This window comes from Prorops nasuta, unplaced genomic scaffold (genome assembly GCF_024137725.1).
Source record: "Prorops nasuta isolate Cenicafe-Biocafe unplaced genomic scaffold, Cenicafe_Pnas_1.2 PNAS00005, whole genome shotgun sequence".
In the NCBI taxonomy this organism is placed as follows: Eukaryota; Metazoa; Arthropoda; class Insecta; order Hymenoptera; family Bethylidae; genus Prorops; species Prorops nasuta.
Window position 1 is genome coordinate 4,069,286 of NW_027116802.1, and position 22,781 is coordinate 4,092,066.

General features: G+C 41.3%; 1 protein-coding gene across 10 annotated transcripts in view; it reads right to left on the reverse strand.

The window, feature by feature from the left end:
- Tsp66E (Tetraspanin 66E) overlaps positions 1 to 22,781 on the reverse strand; it is a 45,545-nt gene that overhangs the window by 11,535 nt on the left and 11,229 nt on the right. For 9 of the 10 annotated variants that reach the window (XR_010822695.1, XR_010822694.1, XR_010822693.1 and 6 more), the window contains exons 2-5: positions 12,776 to 12,869; positions 11,733 to 11,831; positions 370 to 498; positions 152 to 226 (exon numbers count right to left, since the gene is read on the reverse strand). Coding sequence is in view for 7 of the 10 variants with exons in the window: in XM_066727982.1 (XP_066584079.1) it covers positions 152 to 226; positions 370 to 498; positions 11,733 to 11,831; positions 12,776 to 12,835 (363 nt within the window). In the remaining 3 variants the exon portion in view is untranslated. Of the gene's footprint in view, positions 1 to 151; positions 227 to 369; positions 499 to 11,732; positions 11,832 to 12,775; positions 12,870 to 15,041; positions 15,079 to 22,781 lie in introns of those variants that run through there. The other variant, XM_066727979.1, reaches the window with a different exon arrangement.

Here is a 22,781-nt window from a genome sequence, read left to right on the forward strand (position 1 = left end):
ATTTTGCTCTCTTGCGGACGTTAACACGATGCACGACTCGCTGCCCCTTGCTTCGTATGGTATTAAAAGCCATTTTTATCTTACAACGATTAGCTTATATATATATATATATATATATATATAGTGGAATAAATATTCTTTTCATACTTACATCCCCTTTAAGTCCAAATGTAAGACCAACGACCACGCATTCCAGAATCAGGACGATGAGAATCAGGACTCCGTACTGAAAGATGAGGTGTATACCAAACAAATGGAAATTTAATTTTCTCCAAAGTATAAAGTAAACGAGGAGAGTTTTCTTGGTTAGTTGTAGTCAATTTTATCAACGAATACAAATTATCGGTTCTATCGAGAAAAATTACTTACCACGCAGAGGAGACACCTGGATTCGAACATCGCACCGCAGTATCCTAGGAAGCTGATGACGAAGGTCAATGCTCCTGCTAATATCAGGATGTAAGCGATCATCTTCAGGACATTTGCGTCCGTTTTCGTCTGCAATCGATCCAACAAGAAAATTAATACAATTATATTAAAGAGATAACTCTGTAAACAAAGATTAATATAAGAGTGCAGGAGTGAGAGAGAATTGGTGCATGGTGGTAGAACCTGAAGCTACAAAGAGCTCGCTATTCAAAGGAATAAATGGAGAATCACGTGTGAAAGATGCTTCTAATGGGATAGCTAGTTGCGTCGAGTCATATCCCTCTCCTATCGAGCACACTCGCTAATCACACCGCGATGCTACTCGCTCGCGCGCGCACGGATATTTTTACACGCTGAAAAAACAACTAGGGTGCGTAAAATTGGAAGCCCATTCTAAGGAAACCCTTTCTTTAAAAAGTTTTTGCTTCTCTTACGATAGATCTAGAGTTCCTGATGAAATCTATAAAGAGAGTTATATCAATTTACTATCAGAAAATGTAAATAAAAATCTACATAATTGTTAGTACTTCAACTATGATCAGCAATAGTCGAACTATTTTCATTTTCGGAAGTTCTTTTGTTCAAACAATTAATGCGGAAGATGAACAATTGGAAACTCTTGTAAGTTAAATAGAAAACAATTAAAAACTTGAAATTATCTCGCATTATTCATCATGAAATATAGCTAGACTACTTATTTTTGGGAGCTAGGGCATCTAAATTCCTCGTGAAGTTGAGAGAAGCCCATTTTTTAAATTTATATTTTATCAAGTTTTAATCAATAGAACTCTTTTAAAATTTCATCAGAGAATCTCTAGAATTATCGTAAAAGAAGTCTGAACACTCTTAAAAAAAATGATTTCCTTAAATTAGGCCTCCAGTTATAGTTTCACATACCCGAAGAAAATCTACTCGTATCGATGCGCCCATCGCACTCTCTTTGATCTTCCATCGTCACATTTTATAACATTCAAGATTTTTTAAATGAAACAATTATTTGTCGTTTCTTCAGTATTTCCCAGCTGAGACGCATATATGATTATGCATCGTTTCTTAAGACAGAAAAATTCAAGTCGGATACGCTTATATCTTGAAAGAAAAGGTCGAAATAAATGTGGACGAGGAACAAAAATTAGATTGCAAAAGAGTGTAATTTGCTTTGCGATAAAAGTGTCGAGCTATCAATGGATCAATTAGCAGAGGATAAAGGAGGAAATTAGTATGCAAGCAGTTGACCCGAAAGCGCGCATCAGTCTTGCGTCATTCATTCATCGCGATGGCTGACTCGAGCTGACGATGCTCAACAAAACAACCACACACACACACACACACACATGCTTGCGATAGCTTTGCTCGCTGTCAACTCCATGCGAGTTTACACTCGTCTCCATGTTAGATCCCTCCCTTAATTCCTTTTAACCTACGAGACTCCCTTTCAAAAGGATTTTTCCAAGAGACTCAATGTCAACGTCTGTAAGAAAAAGTTGAACCTCTCGAGTAACATTCTCCTTGCAAACTTCTTCTTCTTCTCCTCCGTAAATTTAATGCAACGACAACTCGAGATAAATTTTCGAGCATCGAGGAGGACGTTAAATTGCAATAAATGAGAAAAATTATTTAGCGAGGAATCGGTCGAAGAGTGAGCAGCAAACATAACTTGTATGACTCCACCTACTTTAATTTGCTCTTTAAAATTTGCCTAGCGTATTATTAGAGATAGCACATGGTAAAACGAGGTACGTCCACTGGCTGCTTTGAAACGAATGACCTGCTCATTAAATCCTTTTTATATATATATATGTATATCACGGATGAAGACGAGCTTTGGAATTCCCAGGAAAATTGCTTCCCCTTGGAAATCCTTACTAAAGTCATTAAATTCATTTAATAGCTTTACTCGCGCGTCTGTCTTTTACCCAACCATCTTTCTTAACAAAATTACAACCGTTAATTTTATTCGACTCAATAATTCATTTTCATTCCAAATCGAGTAACTTTTTTCATTTTTTTTCTTGCAGATTAACTACATTGACCTTTGTATTTATAGCCAACTGCTCCGGAGTATTAAAATAACGATAAAAGCTACTTTGCAGCTGTAAATATAAATTCTAAACAACAAGATCTACAAATATAGCATAGTTTATTACCAATCATTGGCAGTAAAAAATAATATAATCACAGAATTAATTAGTTTCTAAGAAAGCAAAGAAGAAGATCGTAATTGTACAATAATTAGTATATTAATAGAATCGAGTCGATAAACATATATATATATATACACACAAGGATTAAAGCGTAAAAGAAAACTTCTGAACGAGGATTGTTAATAATCGTGAGATTGACCGTGAAGGGAGAGTCAGGTGCATCGACTGCATTATATTATCGCTGGACTATCTCGAGCACCTGTTGAGTCAAAGGTCGTGGTTGGATATTTTTAGTCGGTATAGCAGCGCCGGTAACGGAACGGGCCAGCAGCTATTGCATGGGCCGTTTAGCATCTCCGAGCTACCGAGCGAGCCTGAAGCCACCTTTCCTATCGGGCGGCGTCTTCTTGGCCGGCCAAACACAGTTGGACGAGGAGGAAAATCAGGTCAACGGGTGAAAGGATTTAACGCGAGTCGAGCCGAGTCTTCAATTTCTACCGATTAACCGTACCCCCCCCCCCCCCCCCCTCCCTCCCCACATCACTTTCATCCCAACAAATTCCCCATCAAAAATTTTACACCGTAAAAAAAAATCACATGCACATCGAATTAATATATAATATACGTGGAACGCATCAATCTTTCCCCCCGCTCCCCTCTTCGAGAGCCTCAAAACACTTTCCAATCGACGAATCTTTTCGTCCAACTTCAGCGGAGAATATAATTCGTCTCGGATCGATGATCGTGATAGAAACGCGAGAAGAGAAATAGAGGAGGGGGGAGGTAGGTGATCGCTTTATAAATTTCAAAGTTTTTGGCAAGAATAAGGGGAGGAAAGAGATAGGATGGGTTGGGGCGCTCCAATTTAGTTGGCACTTTTTGTAATTAGGATGGAGGGAGAGCGAGTGTAGGCCTCGTTGTTGTGTGTGACGCATCTGCAATAATTAAAATCGGACGCGCGGAGGCAGAGACGAGGGCACAGCTCACTGTTGCGTTTGTCCAGAAGCGGCTTGCCAATTGAAACACGTGACACACTACGACTCTCCCTCCTCCTCATTCATCCTACACTCTCATCTCTGTTAAATCTTCTTCTCCGCCCTACCCGATCCTCTCACGCGACTCGCATGTATGTACGGTAAGCAAAAGCCTTGTTCTCGGCAAACAATCCCCCCCCCCCCTCTTTCTTTTTCATTCATCTCCAATTTGCAGAAAGCAGCACCAAATATTCGTTAAATTCAAGCAAACTCTCGTCGCTTAAACTACACCCACTATAATTCCAATGCTAAAGTTTCGTTAGAAAGAGAAAGAGCTTGATAAGCATTTGTTTTGCATTGAGGATTTTTCCAAATGGAAAAAGGTTGCAAGATTCTCCAGGAAAATTGGGACGACTAAACTTGCTGTATAAGTTACACGGTAGCGCTCGACTATGTATATATGTACTTGCCGTCGATACACTAGCACGTCTCTTGATTCTTCGTTCTACCGTAGCCGGTGAGAATGTAACGTGTGATTTTTCGATACTCGCTGCTTATCATTATTATTATTATTTAGGATGTTAATAATATCGTAAGGTGTAGAGATGGATGGAGCTGGGTCGAGTCGACACTCGACACACGACACTCGACAGGCTCGATGATTAAGTTTAACCCAGTTAATCTCTGCGAATTGAGCTCCATTCTCGTCTCTCCTCTAAGCAGCAGCATTGGCACGTTACCGTAAGCGCTCTAAGATCTACTTTCTAAGTGAACTAAATAAAAATGAGTTTAGCGACCCGCAACGAGTCTCGGTAAATTCTTCAAATAAACCAAAAAAGCATGGAACAATTTTCTAGAATGTTATCTAACAGCGAGGGAAAAGAAGCCAAGCTCATTGGATTTGATAACGATCATATAAAAGGAAACAGGTGTTCTATATGTGGGACAGTGCACCGCTGCATATCAATGAACCTTGACGAATTACACGTGCGCTTTCTACCAACCATACGCACAGAATTACTAGGAGAATATATTCCATTTCTATATACATGGAGCAGACACTTTTATTTTTTAAATGGATTGCATTATTATACTGAAACTAGGCGAACCAACTATATCTGGACAAATTAGCTCCATTCGCTATTGTATATATATGTATATAACTATAAAATTAAAAATGTGAATTTCGCGCGTTCCTAGAGAAGAAATTAATTTATTGATGCAGCTATTGGTGTATCGTGGAAAGTCTTGAGGTATGTGAAACAAAAGTAGCTATTTTTTTGCTCGACCCTGTAATTTGAAGAGATAAGAGGTCAAGCGTTTTGATTAAAAATAATGAATAAATTTACAAATATTCTACAGTGATTCTCGTAATTATGAATTTCCTCACCCGTGTTTCGATTTCCGTTGATTTTTCGCGACACGTTTGGTCATAATCGAGAAAGATATCTCTGTTTGGCATAAATTGCCACGAGGCAATTAATTTTCTATGAGTTTACGAGGCTTTTCTTTTCCAGCTTGTATAGTTTGCACGATAAATACCACGATAATCGTATATCTTTGGAATTATAGCGCGATACGTTATAGTATGCTAGATAAAACGTATAAGACGTAGTTTCGGATAATGAAAAGATAATGGAGGTTTGTACGTGATGATTTAGCGGTAAGGATGGTCTGGTTACTACTCGCTTCAATGACTGAAACACCTGGAACAAGATACGACCGAGTGTCTCACGATAATTATCCTTATACAGATCAGTCGGGTTAAACGATTTATATTTATAAAGAATTTCTATCTATTCATCGATCGACACGACGATGAACTTTTTGTGTTTTTTAATAGAACCAAATAGTCTACTTGGAAAAAGCAACTCTCCCTTATGGACTATCGATTTTTCCTAAGACTTTATACAGTATTAAGATTTTGTTGCAATATTTAAACCAACAGTCGAATTTTATCACCGTGATCCTAGATAATTTTGTTTGATCGTTAAAAAACGATTCAAGTCTTTTAAAGCGTTATAAAATTGGTTGTTACATTCGAAGAATATCCAGCGACATTAATAAAGAATATATCGTACAAGTGGAAGAATAGATATAGCGTTGAATCAGAAGCCGATAATAAATATCTTAGAATTTTTTGTATTTATGGACTTTACATATATATATAATACAGGTATAATCGAGGCTAAAAATCATTGGTGTCGATATAAAGAGGTTGCGGCAGATGAAGGGGGGGGGGGGAGGGGAATGGCAAGATCACGTTGCGCCGCACCCCGCGACGAGTCGTTAAAATGGAAAATAAACGTGAATGTATAATGAGAGGATTATCGCTGTGGGAAAAGGAGAGGAAGGAACCGTTAAAAAATGTTGTTAGGTTTGCCGAAGGAAAAGTCGGCGTAACAGTAAAAAAGTACGTGTAATGCTATAAAGAGTTTTGTCAAGTGTGCCATTAACGGGTCGTACTCACTCGACTCGACTCGATTCTTTCTTCTTCGATTCTCCTAGAACAATAGGCACTTGTGTCATCCTATAACGCACTTTGGTGACGCGAGCCAACGCGCCTACCGCACAATAAACAATATAATAAAAATCCTCGAGTTATTAACTTGCGAGTAATTTTCTTCGCGTTGGGAAACTGCTGCATCGAAAGAGACGACACGAGCAATTTTATTTCAATGGCATCGGTATAAAATGGGAAAAGTATAGGAAAAAAATTAAAGAATCTCTCTCTCTCTCTCTCTTTTTCTCTCTCAGTGGAGAGTCGCGCGAGATTACTGTAAATTATCGTGACGAGGTATTTTCCATCCGCGATGTAAACCGAAAGCAGCGCACTTTTCCTCCTTTTATTCGACACACGCCCCTATAATCGGCTCTCAGCGTCTATATACTTTCAAATCCATGCGCAACCGTGCACGGACCAACGTTCAGCGCTAAAAACTATAGCCGCGTTTGATGAAAATAAGCGCGACGAAATCTATTAAAACTGCTCAAAAGCATGTACAAAGTGTAAGGAGGAAAAATTGTTGAATCTTTTCTATATATAAAAAGTTTGGTCGTTTGGCAGATGTTTCTCTTTCAAATCGAACACTTTTATTTCGGAGACTTTTCGTGGCGATCGACGGAGCTTTGCCCTCTCGATTGAGAGAGAGAGAGAGAGAGAGAGAGAGAGATTGCAGTGCAAGAGTACCGAGAGCTCCTCCTAGCTGAAATCCCACGCACCGTGTGTCATTGGCGACTCGACGTATCTCAGCCATGACCCGCCGCTGATAATTCTTCTCGCAACTGCCCATATATATATACCACTCGACAAGCTGACCGATTTTTTAGCTTTTCTGTACAAAAATAAAGTGTGCGTGCGAGCGTAGAGAGGAGTGGTATGTTGCATATGTATATAGTCTTTTTCCGGAGACGCATCGCGCGACGCATTTGTCAGAGATAATACGTAGGCTCTGTAAGGTGAACGGTGAGCGGTGAGCTCACTATTGAAATCGGAGAGGCTCTTTCGTAAGAGGGTTGCAGGCTATGCCTGGAAGAAGCCTGCCATTTCTGCCGCGCCGTCACACGGAGGAAAACTTAGAATCATCATCGTTGTATATATACACATCCTATATATATATATATATATATATATATAGGCAAATTCGAGAGCAAAGTGGGGTGAAGAGATAAGTGGTACACAGGAGGTTGGATGAGAAACTCAGAGTACACGCAGTCTCTTTAAAAAGGAATTTAAGGAAAAGACGCGACGAGTATCGGCGGCGATTCAGGCATTTGGAGAAATCCAATTAGAGGCTCGAAAATTGCAATTTCCGCCGCAGTCGTGAACCTGCTATGATAATAAAGTAATTGGTCGCTCGCTCGGTGGCCGACCGGGTCGGTGAATAACTGATTTTCTCACTGCGTCAAGAGAGGCAGCAGCCATTATAAAAAACAATTGGAGCAGCAAACACGCGGCTGAATATTTAATGAAAATTTACAATTCCTGCAGGCGTCTCGCCTATACATGTATGTATGTGTGTGTGTGACTCAACTGCAAAATAGTTTACACAATTGTCTGGTCAGCGTCAGCTTCCATCATCCTCCTCCTTTGCCGCCCCCTAAACTCGTATAACGAGCCCAATTTCTATCCATTAAATTACCTGCAATTTTGTAATCAAGCTCTCTAAACTGGCCGTACGAAAGATTAATTCCCGAGTTATCATTAGGACCAAGAAAACAAGTCTATTTAATAAACTTGTAACGAGCTTATTAAGAGGCCAACCGACAGAGTTGGTGTACGCGTGCGTGGGTTTCCACGGTGTAACGCGCGTTTAGAATCTCTCTCCATCCTCATTAATCTTTACTTTTCATAACCAATCCTTCTCCTATGGCTATATATATGCATATCTTTATTGTCCTTTGCATACTCCGACAAAACCTTCGCTGCAAGACGCGACCGTAAATTTCATTTCAAACCTCATCCTTATCAAAGGCAATGTTACTTCCTTTTAATAAATATACATCTCGCGCTCTGATCACGAGTCCAATAAAAACTCTTGCAACCCAATCAATTTGAAAACACGCACACATTTCATTCCAACGTGTAATTATATTCATGGATTAAATATTTATTTCAATCAACCAATTTTTTTATATACCAGGCGTTAATCTAATTATATAGGCATTTTTATGAAATTTTTCATTTACCTTAGAAATATCTAATGGTCGAAAGGATATTTAATATAAGACTCGTTTTTATATCGAATTAAATGCCAATAATCGATATCTCGTTTGAAGAAAAGTTGCTTGATTAAATTATATCGCAATTAACGTTGAGAGATTTTTATAGGTTTTTGCAAGTCGCGTGCTGCATTGGTTAAATAACCAGTTTCTCGCTAGACAATAAAAGCTTTTCCACGTGCTCCATTCTTTTTCCTACCAGCCTAGAGTAACAGTTCCCAACAACTTTTGTCAGCAACGCTTGAAAAAACTTGTTCTTATACTTAAATTACATCAGAGATTCCATTATCTATTCCAAGATAAGTAATAAAGAAACTTTTTCTTCCTTCAGGAAAGTGGGATGTTAAATGTGTAGTGCACATTGAGAAAATCTCTCTTAATGTCATTCATCTATATGTACATATATATATATATATATATATATATATCCATGCATGTATATAAAAATTGATCGTAAGGACAGATTGAAAAAGCATTAATTGCATCATTGCGTGGATGAAATATAATGCAGGAGGAAATTCTCCTCTCTCTCTCTCTCTCTCTCTCGTTATAAAAAATGTTAATCTTATTCGATGGGAATAAGCGATTTTCTTTGATAAAATGTGAGAACGCTCGCCGTACGGTCAGTTTCATTCATAACGAGTACTAATAGAGAAAAGATGAAAGTGATGCACGTGCTAATTGGTCGATGATAAGGATGATAAGGAGCTAATACGGTGAGCGAGATGGAAAGTTACACGACTACCCACTGATCCTCCCCCCCCCTCTCTCTCTTTACCAACTCATCTCCATGTCCGATTAATTAACGAAGGAAAAGTCAATGACCCGGCAGGAAGAGGGGGGGGGGAGCTTCTTATCGGTATGCATCGCTACATAGTGCAAATTTAAATAGAAATAAATGTTAATCTAATCCAGAAATAATATGATCCACTGTAAATAATAAAACTTGCCTATTATCGTTTTAGTTTAATGGAAAAGTAAAAGTTTGTCGATAAGAATAAGTTATTTAGAAAAATTATGCAAATTGTATGGACTGATAAACTGCAGGGCGATGAAGCTATTGGATTAATAGCTCTAGTTGATTATCATTTAGATGGAGGACAATTAGCCTCAATTGGAGTCAGGATTGACCAATTTCGACATGTTCAATGAGAAATCAGATAGCGAATCAATCACTTTTCGCACAGTCTCGTGTCGCGAGCAAATTAGTCCAATGTTCAGAAATCGGATTCTATTTATCGAATCCCTTGTTGTTACAAGGAAGAAAGTACCGAGTGGAAAAGTGGAATAAATTATATTGAAATGTAGAAAGAGAGGAAAAGTTTGATCGACCACCAGTATGTAACGATGGAAGCCTGTTGGATCATTAATCGAGCCCTCTGCGACCCTTTTCACCCCCTCCCATTTCCTATTTACCCCCCTCCCCCCTTATGTATATATATCTACCCTCCTTTCATCAATTGTAAATACAAGACGTGGACGAAATAAATAAAGTATACTCGATAAAAGTTTGTCTAGCAACAACACAAAATTCGATAACTCTTTTTTAAAACTCCAGCAAAGTTACATTTATCATTTGATAATTTAGCACGTGAATAACTATCGAGTTATTATATATTCTTTTACCGTCCATTGTAATTTTACATAGATTATTTTTACAGGCTAATGCTAAAATCCTTTTTATGGATTTTTATGCATGTAAAATTGGACAACGATAAATATCGCGCATCATTTTTTTACGCAAACAACGACTATTAGTAATTTCTATTCCGGGAGTGAAAGAAAGAAGAAGATTGGAAACCCGATTAGCATTAAAAGGCTAAATGTTTGATAAGAATTGCACAAAGATATACGAGGAGAGATATAATACACATGTTCATGGACAGCATATAGATATATATCAGAGTGTTTGATGTTTTGTAAAAGTGACCGCAAGATCGATCCGGTGGTGCATGGTGCAATGAGTGCAACCTGTACCACCTATATCTATTTCGTTGGCAGAGACAAATAGCGTGAGAGCAATTGCATAATTAGGAGAGGCACGCCCGTAGTCGGCAAAAGGCCTCTCCTATACTCCGTCCACTAATAATTATCAAGAGGAAATCGGGATTTTCTATTGTTCTTTTTATGTAGGCTGAATCTAATTATCCTCCCCCCACCTCTTCACACACCTTACACTCGTACTCGGAAAAATCTTCAATAATATAATTATATAGTCTCTCCTCCCCCAGTGCATAATCCCAATTTTCCCCTTTTGACGAGATTTTCACTAATCCAAGCCGCGAGAGGCAATTTGCCCGAAAATTCCAGTAGCTCGATCGACCGTTTAAAAGGAGAAATTACGCATGTCGAGAGTTAGGGGAATGGCAGAAATTTTTTGAGTCGTTAGCCTCGACTAATTAGCACAGCTGCGATGCGCCAAAGAAGAAAAGGAAGAGGAAGAAGAAGAAGGTAAGAGATGTGACGGGTGAGAGACCTACTTTTAGCTGCAATGCACGCACACGTGACCTCCTCTAAAATCACGTGAGAAAAAAGGCGGGAAATTAGAGAAGGAGAGAGATCGGGTAAATACGAGACGCAACCCGAGAGGGAGTGCGAAACTGGCAAACTGGCATACTTGCCAACCACTGCAACGAATACCTTATTTTTATGAGCTTCGCGTTAAATTCAATACAAACTCCTCCCTTATTGACAAGCCTTTATCTTCTTTCCTATCAAGTTGGAACGGTTCTTTCTTTCGCAACCGATGCGTGCAAGCAACGATTCCAATAGGGAAGACTATTTCGAAGCAACAAGACCTTTGGTCGCGGGCTCGCTTTGATAAAAGTCAGCGGGGAGAGGAGGAGTTGCGTGCATGTACATATATATACGTAGGAGCAAGGTGGAACTCGTTTGCAAACCGGTATTTTTGCCCACAGTCAGCCGTATATATATAACCATACAACTGCGATCCGTCCGTCCCTAACTCTCAAAGGAGAGACACGAGTGACAAATGGTTTATCCACTTGAAAATCCTCTCTTATAATAATATGAATAATAATCAGGAGGAGCGACGAAAGATAAAAAGCTCGTGCCAACTTGTGCGACGTAAGATTATAGTGAAATTATTTTCGCGAGAGAGAATTTTGAATGGAATTTAGAAAATGCACGGATCGCGAGAGTCTTGCTCGATAGAAAAATCGTTCTGTTCTTTTAGAAAGCTCATTCGTTCGATATCTCTCGGGGCGGTTACCTCATTGCCATATCGAATGTTACACACCATCTCCTCCTCCTTTTCGCTCTATATAAACTGCTGCCTGTTTTCTCCTCCTAGCTCTCCTTTAATTGTGACATTTAATTGAACATTCAAGGAATACGAGAGACCATATGCACATGAGGAGGACTCTAGCAGAAGATTATCTTTTTGTCAGAAAAATCGTAGGAGCGAGTAATAATAAATTGGATAAATAAAAATCACACTTACCAGTATATCCGACTGATCGAGTTTGGCGATCAGGTTGGTGAATGAGTTTCGGTCAGCGATTAGCCAAATGCCAACGGCCAGCGCTGCCCCGCCGAGAATCTGAAATTCGAGCAGCACAAACGCCTCGTTATGTGTACAAATATTCGCGTTGACTTTGAAAATTAATTAGCTCGACCGTTATCCTCGCAACTTTAAACAAATCTTCCGCAATCGCGTTAGTTTCCAATTTCCTCCAGCGCGAAACGTATAGAGAGAGAGAGCGCGTCGTAATTCGCGCGAGACTCGCGATGAGAGAAAATTAATAAATATAAATTGCCAAATATGGGAGATATGAATTATACAGGAATTTTTAACGGTCGAACTAACGATAATAATAGGAACGATCCGCGCGCAATCGGAAACCCAGCGCGCGGACCGCCGCGTTTCCTTTCAAATTCCGGATATTGCGCAAAAGTGCATGAATATATTATATAATGAATTTTTTGCAAGCCTATCGTCGAACGATGCAGCACTACCGACCAATCGAATAACTTAGTTATGGATACAATCGTACAGAGCAAGGCATTAGAGTCGATAAGAAGACTGCGAAAAGGTGCGCGGATAGAAATTAAACTGCTATTATTTTGTTGACGAGTCGTAAGGTCGTGGAGGAGCCTTGAAAAAGGACGAGAAGTAGGAAGGAAGCAGAGAGGTGAATGACCGAGAGCGGTGCTGCGACTAAACGCGATAACATTGATTAGGCCTATTGGAGGGGGATGATGCACCGACGACGAGGCTTGGGAAAAAACGCAAACCCTCGCGCGAGGGTTCGATGCACTCCTTCTCCTCTTACTTTCCGGCACGACATTGACCAATGGTCGAGGAAAATTAATATAACACCGGTCGCAATGCTCGTCCAGAGTGCACCTATATATATATATATATATATTGTTTCTCCTCCTCAAAACAGAGCTTATCGCGCTCGCGAGAAAATGATTAGTAAGGAACTATAGTGGCCCTCTCGAAATGCGAGGAGAATATTTCTCCAGCACGATTATACTCACGTTGAAGCAGAAGTTGAACAAACATAGGAAGTACTTGGCACACTGCGATGCACAGCCCATTTTCCTTCTTTCGATCGGTCAAACGCTTCTTTACCTGCAAACAAAACAACGAGAACGTGATATTTACTTTTTCACTCGTTGGAATGACAAAAGTACGTTGACGCAACAATTAATGATCCATCGGGCGTTAAAACTATATCCTTCTCCACAGAGTTGGACTATTTGGCTAGATTCCAAGTATCCAATATATTTCTTATCTTCGTCAATTTATCAGAGTCGGCGCAACACGCAAAGCGCGGCACGTGTTCTCTTATTCATCATAAAATTCATCAGTTCTTTGTAATACTTTTTTATTAAATAAAAGAAATTTTGAAGAGACTATACATAAAGGATTGTATCCTTCTATCTAAAACCTCCCAAAGTCTGCATATATATATATATATACATAAGAAAATATTTGTGATTATATCTTCACGTAAGTATATTAAACATTTCCACAAGATTTCTCCAAGTGCGATGAGTAATAAGAGATTTCGAAAAGGTCTTGAGCAAAAATGCAATTTAATAACTCTTTCCGATTATGGAGCTGATATATATATATATATATATAACTTGTTACGTATATATCTATGCTTCGCGGGACGTCGTTTCGAGCGATGCAAACTGTGTGAAATATAATTGTCGCTATATTGAAACTGGACCGAAGTGGTGTGGACTGATAATTTACCAATAAAAAAGATAATTGGTTGGATGAAAATTTAACACCGGTTAACGAACGCACTCGCGTATCTCTCATTTTTTATTTACAGTGAGATACCAATGCGCAGCGATGAAATTCGAGTGGAAGCATTAGGTGAGATTTCATGGTGTCGCTTGCTCGATCGTCGTTATCGATGAATAGTCATCTGGTACAAAGTTCGCTTCCCCCCTCTCCTCTCCATACCATTCCCATCGCTTCGACAAATATGATTGCATGGCGTAGCTCCGTTGCTCACCGTTATACCGACAAGTACAAATGTCACCTATCACGAAAAACTCTATAGATTTACATTTCTCATTTTCTCAAAAACGAAGAGGGAAAGCGATATTTTAGAATTTTTATAATTTATGCTATACTTTCTATAATATAACAAAGTAGTATCAATTGAAATCAGTAAGGGACAGTTCTCGAAACCTATACTTACTGATGTAAACTGTAAAAATTATTATAATGTTTGATTTTCTAAATACATATTCCTGTAGAAAAAATTGTCCGACAAAAGTATAAAGCGAGGTCTTTTGTAGAACTTCAAATATTGATATATATATAATAACACTGCTAAAGGAGAAAATACCCTATTATTGTCTTTCTTTACTGTCCTAAGCGCGGACGTCAAGGGATATCGTAAACTCCACAAGTTGAAAATACCAAAGGGTGGAAAATGATAAATAAATTTCAAATTGTAGTCATCCCTCTGGTTTAGCCATTTTATTTATAAATTTCGTTCAACGGTATATGAAAAAATCGATGAGACTCGTTTGAAAAAGGAAAATGTGACATATTCGTCGACTCATCACATTTTCAATGCTTGCCACGTGCATGAGCGCGATTCGAGCAAAGAATCATAAATTGGAGGAATTAAGAAAGAGGAGGGGGGGGGGGCGTTTCCCGTGCACTCGGCCGACCGCAATCTTTCCTCGATTCAACATTTATTTAGAAAGCTATACCGTTGCCGCTGCTACCGCGCGCGAAGAAAGAAAAACCTCGACAATGTGCGCCAAGCTAAAAATAAGTCTACAAAAATTCACCGCCAACCGATCCAACTAGGAGAAAGAGAGGGAAAAGCGGATTATTTTACTATTCCGGAAGGAAAGCGCGAAGAATTTCACCGAAAGAAAATCTATTGCCGATGCAAAGTACGGGATCGGGGATATAATTAACACGCGATCGATCGTCGTCGATGAGAATAATACCGCCAGATAAATGTGTCGCGCGAAAAAGAAATCACAGATCGAGCAGCAGCGTGTAAATCAGCCGAGAAATCGCGTTGAACGTTAACTGCGTAGAAATGAAAAGAGTGCACGAGGAATATCGCAGAGGTGCAATGATCGCAGCGACGGTTATTGTTCGCAACGATGAAGAAGAAAAAAACTTTATAAAAATGACATTCCTTGGAGAGGAACGAAAGTAACCGAAAAAAGGGGAGAAAAGTAGGTGACTCCTTGGTAAAGGCACAAACGCTCTTCTCTATACCTATATATATATACGTATTGCTAACTGTCTTACGTTATTAGTCGGTTAACCTGTCTTTGTGGTGTACGCCCTTTTCTATTACCACAGCTGCAACCACTCTCTTACTAAATACTCCCCAGTCACACCTAGAAAAAAACACACCTAGTCTTTATCTGTCACACTTCAGCTTCCTTCAACGATATTGAGAAACACTGGGACGTCGCTTCAATTTACCATGTATCATTTGCAAATAATCAATCGTCCAATCTCTAAATTCCCCATATCAAGTTCATTTCTTTTATTTTATCCTCAACAATGTAATATTTTCTTGAGTAATTTAACCAACGGCAAAATAAGAAAGAATTGATGAAATTCTAAAGGGATTATTTTGAAAGGCACGATAAGCAGCAAGTTTGGTGTAATATATACATATATGTCGCGAATGACTAATGAGCGAGCTGCGGATCTTCATCGAGCTTTAGTTTCTCGATGCTTCCTTCTCGATCGACGAAAGATCCACCACCGGTGGTAGTGTTGGTGACACAGTACATACTTAGTGGCAGTGGGATTGTAACCAGCCGGATTGGAGCGCGACAAGACGCGCGCACGACACTGCCCTCGCGATATTCCGCGCAGCTTCCAACACGCAACGCAATTTCATATATCAGTGCAGCAGTAGCAGTCTTCCCTCTAATTACCTCATCCACTCTATCGTCTCATTAGGCCACTTTTTCCCCTCCGTTATACCAAACTCGAATCGCGCTTCAACCTACACAATTCTATAACGATTCGTCCACAAGAATTTTACAACCAATCGATCGACGATCATCCCTCGTATAACTACGCACGTAGTATAACATTATAATTATAACGCCATGCCTAGTGTGTTTTTCAAGAGGCCATGCACTGTAGAATCTCTCTTATGTTATTTCGAGCTATTAGTCAGATTTTCGAGTGCTCTCTCCTCTCTCTCTTTCTCTCGTTCGCTCGCTCGGTAATAAAAGCGATCCCTGCATTAATCATCCAGCCGTCAAAGCTCTCAAATGAATCCCTCCTACGGCAAGCTAAATGATCGCGTTAAACCGAAAATATTCGAGGCGACTGCACGCTCTTTCAATTATACATCTCGCCGCGAACCTGTATAATTGAAAGTTTGCTCTTGGAAATACTAGAATTTCTATCATTGCTCGCTCTCCACGTGTAAAGTTTTACCTTACGCGTAATGTACGGTGCTTTATCACTCGTTAATCTTCCTTTCAGCTCGCTCCGGTAATTACGTAACTCTTACGAATGATTCAACATTGCCAGGGAGGCGCGCGCGCGCGCATCGATCGCTCCTTTTTCTTCGGCGAACTCTTTCATCCGGAGAGCAGTAGGCTTCTCTTCTGGAGCGATGCTGTAATAAGGAGAGTGCATGCGTGGTGGTGCTCGTGCTTCAGCTGGACGGTTTGCCATAATTTCTTCGAGAGGAGGTTGAGGAAGGAGGGGGAGGGGAGAAGTGATTTTTCCGATGATCAATGGCGGCACCACCCTCCATATAATTAGTCCACGAGAGAATAATAGAAATATGGTTATTTCGCACGGTTTGCCAATACATATATATATATATATATATAGCATATAGGTATAGGCTGAGAGAGAAAGATCTGGAGGAAAGAAGTAGCGAGGGCGAGCGCGCGCAACTGCGAAGGTTGTACCAGAGCGGAATGGGTGCAGGAGGTCGCTTATGGGGAAACGCCGAGTAGGAAAGACCTTGATCGAGCGACCTACTATCAGCCGCCGCTGCCGCGATGCTGGAGCAGCTGATAACATTCCTCTTGCTACCACCCCCTCCCCCGCCCCCATTGCGAGAGGAAAATCGATAAGAGATGCAACCACTCCGACACGACGACGCATTTACCCCCCTCCCAGCCCTTCAAACTCCATTTTTTCCAAGCACAACGTTCCTATGAAATTCACCAACAATCGTAAACGTCGTTTTAGAAAATTTGTAGGTCGATTGGGACCGATAACCCTGAAGAAAACTGACCTCGGGCTTTCGAAGGAAAGAAAACCCTGAGCCGCGGGATGCTGGTGATCATGGTGAATGCATGCTGCGGACAATCTTGCAAATCGATAAGAGATGATGCAAGTGTACACTTGGTCCATCGTCGCAAACTCCTTTTATTAATTTCCTACGGAATTCATTCGAGAAAATTGGCAAGGAAGATTTTTCATCGAGGACAATCGATGCGTTTGTATTTGTGGTGGTTGGACGATGTATAGTCCTGCGGCAAGAGAGAAGCAGAGGTCGCCTCCTCTCTAGCTGGCACGAAGGACCTACTATCAGCTGGTGCAGCTGGGTCACCACCTGATAGCGCTCGGCGTTTCTCTTTCGACGCAGCAGCAGCATCCCTGGCAAGAAAATCGATAGCCCAGATGCAAACGGCCAGTGGGACCAACACCACGCATTGCCCCTTGTACTCCTACCTTTACCATGCGATTCACCCGTGAAAATCCATTCATTTCGCTTCGAGAGGAATCAAAGAAAAGTCGGAAAATTCCAAAGCGTTCTTCGACAAGAGCGACTCGAATTAACTCGGCTAATATTTTCCATCCTCGTATCACGTGTATATGCGACGAGGGATTCTCCGTTTTTCAGGAGGCACCAGCCTCGCGGATCTTTTCTCTGCAGCCAAATGAGAAAATCACCGTTAACGTCGGTGAACATAACCCCCCCCCCCCCTCCCAATAGAGATATTCGAGTAATCGCACGGATGAGACGGTGAGAGGATAAAAAGCTGTGGGAATATGGGTGGTGAGGAAAGATGAAGGGAGAGGGAGAGGGAGAGGATGGGGGGGGGGGGGGGGAGACTGCATCCCGGGATGCAGCAACGAATGTGGAGTTGCGCGCGCGTGCGCCACGTTGGAACATTGGCGCGCTCGCTCGAATCGTTACTCGGGCACAAACGCGACGTCGCGCGCGACCTGACCTTCCTTTGCTCCAGTTTTATCCCTCGCTGGACCAAACGCACACATCCCAACAGCTGACCCGACTTTTCCATCGACGCCCAGCAACCAAACTCCCCTAACCCAGTAACACCGCCGTGCCGCGCGCCGCTCTCACTCCTATATATATATACCTTCAACCTCCTTACTTGTACCGGCCTAGATCGTACTTTATCAACCATTCTCCCCCCCCCCCCCCCCTTTACCCATCCTTCATAAAAAACAAACTTCTCTCAAATCAATCAATCATATATTCAATAAATTATTCATCCTCGCATTAACTATACAATTTTCATTGGATCTTCCATTAGATCGATTCATGATGCTACTGAATTTTTCTCGAGTATCGTGGAGCGAAATTCTAGGAAAAATTATTGAAAAACGTGTAATTTGGAAATTGTACCGCTGAAGAAATGTTATTAAGGGGATCTCCTTCCGTAGGAGCCCAACTAGGTTAAGCGGATGATTCCTAGAAAATGGGTCGCTTCTAAAGTTTCAAAACACACCGACCGCGGATAAAGTGACTCGTGGACACAAAAAATTCATCATAATTCCAAGGAATCTCAATTGATTCATACAAGTGAAACGTCAGAATAAAGAGTTCGATTATCTATTATCCATGCATAGTTCTATTCCACTTTAACACGCGTATATCCCTGTGCAAAAATAGCATTTCATATATATAGTAAGCGCGTACGTTTAGCCTTCTATATACCTTTTTCAATTATTAATACAATAGATTCAACTTGCTCTTTTTTTTCTTCTAATAGTGCGTATATCGATCAGAAAAATTTTAGTCGTAATCGAGTCAACCGAGGGAATAAAACTCGTTTAAAAGTGAACCAATTGAATAGTCCAAAATATCGATCGTCGCAGTTGTTCGTTGTTCTTTGGACAATTTTGAGGAAATTAAACGAAATGGTAGGATATGTTAGAGACGTATAAAAATATTTTCTTCCCTTTTCTCTGAATATTTTTCTTGTTGCAGGTTATGAAGGATGCAAACGGTGCAGCTTGTTAAAGTTAGCGTAGGATGGATCACGAGTGTAGTGGAAAATGGCGTAGGAATAAGAGAATGAATGGGAAATCACACAGAGTACCTTGAACAGCTATTTACGTTCTTCTCCTGCCTGCCTGCTTGCATCTGTTTCATCCACGTCTGATGCATGGACGCGGGCCGGGGACGCCTTTCAAGGCGAGCCTATAGCAGTGAGCAGCAATCGCTCGTTCGCTTCGCATGCTAATTATTCAGTAAATACAACGGTCCAGCGATTCTCCTCGATTCAATACTCGCTCCTCCTCCTCCCCCCTCGTTCCACGGGACTCTTCTGTCGTGCGAAAAACAATTAAATAAAACCTATGCTCGTAAAACTATTCCGTTATTTTCCTTTAAACCAACAACTGATTCTAATCATATTATTATATATAAATATAATATACAAAAAGTGCGCACCGATCGCTCCACTTTATTTCTCATTAAAAAATTTGCTTTCTCACCTTTGTCCATCGTTTCTCGAGGACCAAATTGAGAATAATTCGACAAAACTGAGATCTAAAAATAAGCTCCAGTACCTTATCCAAAGAAATAACAATATTTTTTCTTTCTACCATCTCACCAACGCGTTTACTAGCCAAATTAACTGTTGGCCCCTCCATCTTGACTCGAGTTCTCCTATACACACATATATACCTCATCTGGAAGAACTCCAGCACTATTATTTCGCCAAGATTAAACTTTATAATGTGTTATTCCTCGGAAAATCCAATGTTCCTGCTCTGGAGACTTTCTAATATTCGTGCATGCTCCTAACATTTTCACGTCGATCGTCGGGATTGATAACTCACTGAAATATATAGACAATAATTATGAATTGCGTAAGACTGCGGAGGCAGCTGACGGTATCGAGAGTTTCCAACGGTTAATTTGCAAATATCACGAAGCAGCGACTAGTGAGAATGGAATATAAATGCGCACAACTTTGCGCGCGTTGCTATACGTACATACATATACTATGCTAATGCTGCAAGAGAGCAACACCCGAGAGATGTTAAAAGTTGAGAGGAGCGAGAAATGTGGACGTTGGGTCGAAAGCGATCACTGTGATCCGTGCCTTAATTCTCTCTCTTTCTCTACACTGCGGCTTATTTACTCTTGTGTGAAATTCTATGCCGAGAGAGATGTAGGGGGGGGGGGGGTGGCAAGTTTTATAAAGGGAGAGAGAGGAGAACTTTCTCATGCAAATTCAGGGCTCCCATATAGTTTCTCGATCTCTTTGAATCGGCTGCTGCATCTGGCCGGAAGTGCCGCGGCGAGTCGTGACATTACGTGACTCTAATCAACGCGCGCTCTCCAGCTCGCCGAGTAGGTCAGTGCCGGTAGGCACGATCTGGAATCCAGGCTGCGAAACAAGAAAGACGGTGATTTTTCTTTGGGGCAAATCGCTCCGGGATTCTATCATCGCGAGCACCGACCGACCGACGAGTCCAAGGGCTCGTCGTGTCAGAAAAAGCAGCCATATCAGTCCTTCTTCCTTCCTCCCTATAGTCATCCACTTTGTGTGTGTGTGCTCCCCCTCTCCCTCTACGATATATATCTATTCCACTTGCTTATATACAAATTTTTCTCCACGCTATACTGTTTTCATCTCCCCTGCTCAGTTTGCATAATTTTCTACATATATTTCGTCTTTCCTTCGCACAAAAGAACAACTTTCATTTAGAATTGAAGCGGATTTCGTTTTAACGTTCGGCTTTAGCCGCTTAATTGGCTATACCGATCCCGACGATTCTCGGTTGGTTGCTCCTTTCCCCCCTTCGTTGCTTTTATCGCGCCTCTTCTTCTTGTTTTTCTCGGTTCTCCGTGTAGGAGTAGTGTATAGTATATAGTATATATAGGCAAGCCTCTCTATATCCAGCATTGGGAGTGATTTGTCGGGCTTCACCGTCTGCGCCTGATCCTTCCTTCGGAATACCTGCACGATCGTTCCCACGGGATGGCACAGAGCCTTCCCCCCCCCCCCCCCTCGCTTCGCCAAAGTTTGTTAAACTCACCCGCGGAACATCCGCGCGACTCGACGACGACAGGGACGATTGATACTCGACTGCGCGTCGGATCCCTTTCGATCTCATCGCTATAATTATCGCAATAATTCCAAAGTCGACGCAGCGACTGAAAATTCACTCATTTAAGGGGGAAACCCACTCTGGAATCTACGATAATAAAACTGCAACAATTATAAATCGTCCGCTGGCTCTCTGAAAATCCAAGTGTGCGCAGTTGCGTGAGAACAGACTCGATTAGGATTTCTCTTGGTACTTATGCGAAAACCGAACAAAAATACAGAGTTTACAGGAGTATTAAGAGGAACCTCTGGAGAACAAGGCCCTGTGATTAAAGGTAAACAGCTTGTTCGAGTTGTTCCAATGGACGTTTCGCTTCGTCCATGCAGAAAAATAGCAGGAAAATTCTCCGTCGGAAGGAATTTCATCGCCACATCACAATGCTGCGAAGAGAAATGCCTGAGACATCGTTCTCTCCTTTTAATAAAATATCAATTACTTCGCAGCGTTTTCGAATGAGATTTTTCAATTAATCCTCGACTCTACACGGCAGAAAAAGGCAATTTCCTGCAGGACCACAATATAATATCTGATATAAAAATGTGGTCAAGTATATGCACCTGTATATATATATAACTACAGATGAAACGACATTAAAAATAGAGAGTTATGCAGAAGGATAAACGAATCGACGAGGTTCGTTAGAGGAGAACTTGAAATACGGAAGAAAAGGTGCACAAGGAGATGAGCGTTGCGCGAATGAATCAACCAATGGCATCGTGTGAATTGTTAGAAAATCCAGCAGGAAAGTAATCTGTCGGAGCGAAGGAATTTTGGAGGTGGTGGGGGGGAGAGCGAGAAGGGATCGGTGATCGGGACGAAAAATTCCTCGAGGGCGCAACAAGACAAACCTGTCCGTTGAGGGGGGAAGGAGGGGGGGGGATATCCAGAGAAACACAGGATAAGAAACTGTATATATATACCTATACTATGCATGGGCGCGCGAAACTTGGCGTCTCGGAGGAAGGATCTCGCGCGACCCTTTGACAAAATCAAAGCAACCTGCACTCCTTTCGCATATGGCTACATACACATGTATATATGTATATAGTTTAACGACCCACCGCGACCGTCTCTTAATTCTTTCCATCCCACCCACTCCCTGGACCCCTTACGCTCGTATAACAAACTTTACCGGATTTTAATTAAACTTTCGCCTCTAATCCCGAATGCTACTACGTAATAACCATTACACTCAACCCCCCTCCATTTAAAAATCTCATCTTAGTCTACTAAAAATTAAGCGAGTCGTCCGTGTCCCTCGGTGATTCACTGTCGAGTTTATCGATCCAAAATCGCGTCAGTCGACTCGCATCGTTGCGCGGAATGGCGCGTTATTTACCCAAGTGCGCGTGGAATGTTAGATGGGGAAGGGGGGAGGGGCTGGTGTTTGCTCCACGGGGGATTACTATGACTGGTCTTCGTCATTGGCTCCAGTGGATTTTTTGCAGCTTCTTCGGAGTGAGGGTGATCAATTAATTTGGAAAATTAGTTGAGAGGGAAATAAATGTGATTTTAGGCGGGGCGGACTCGAAGGAGCAGCAGGTTTGCCTTATACTGGTCCGGACGAGTTTCAGTGTGCTACCCCCCCCCCCCCCCCCCCCCCCAACAGTTCCAACGTTATCCTTCTCCGCCGCTGAGTACGCGCAGGAGCCAGAAGGACAGCGCACGCGAGCAACGGTACCG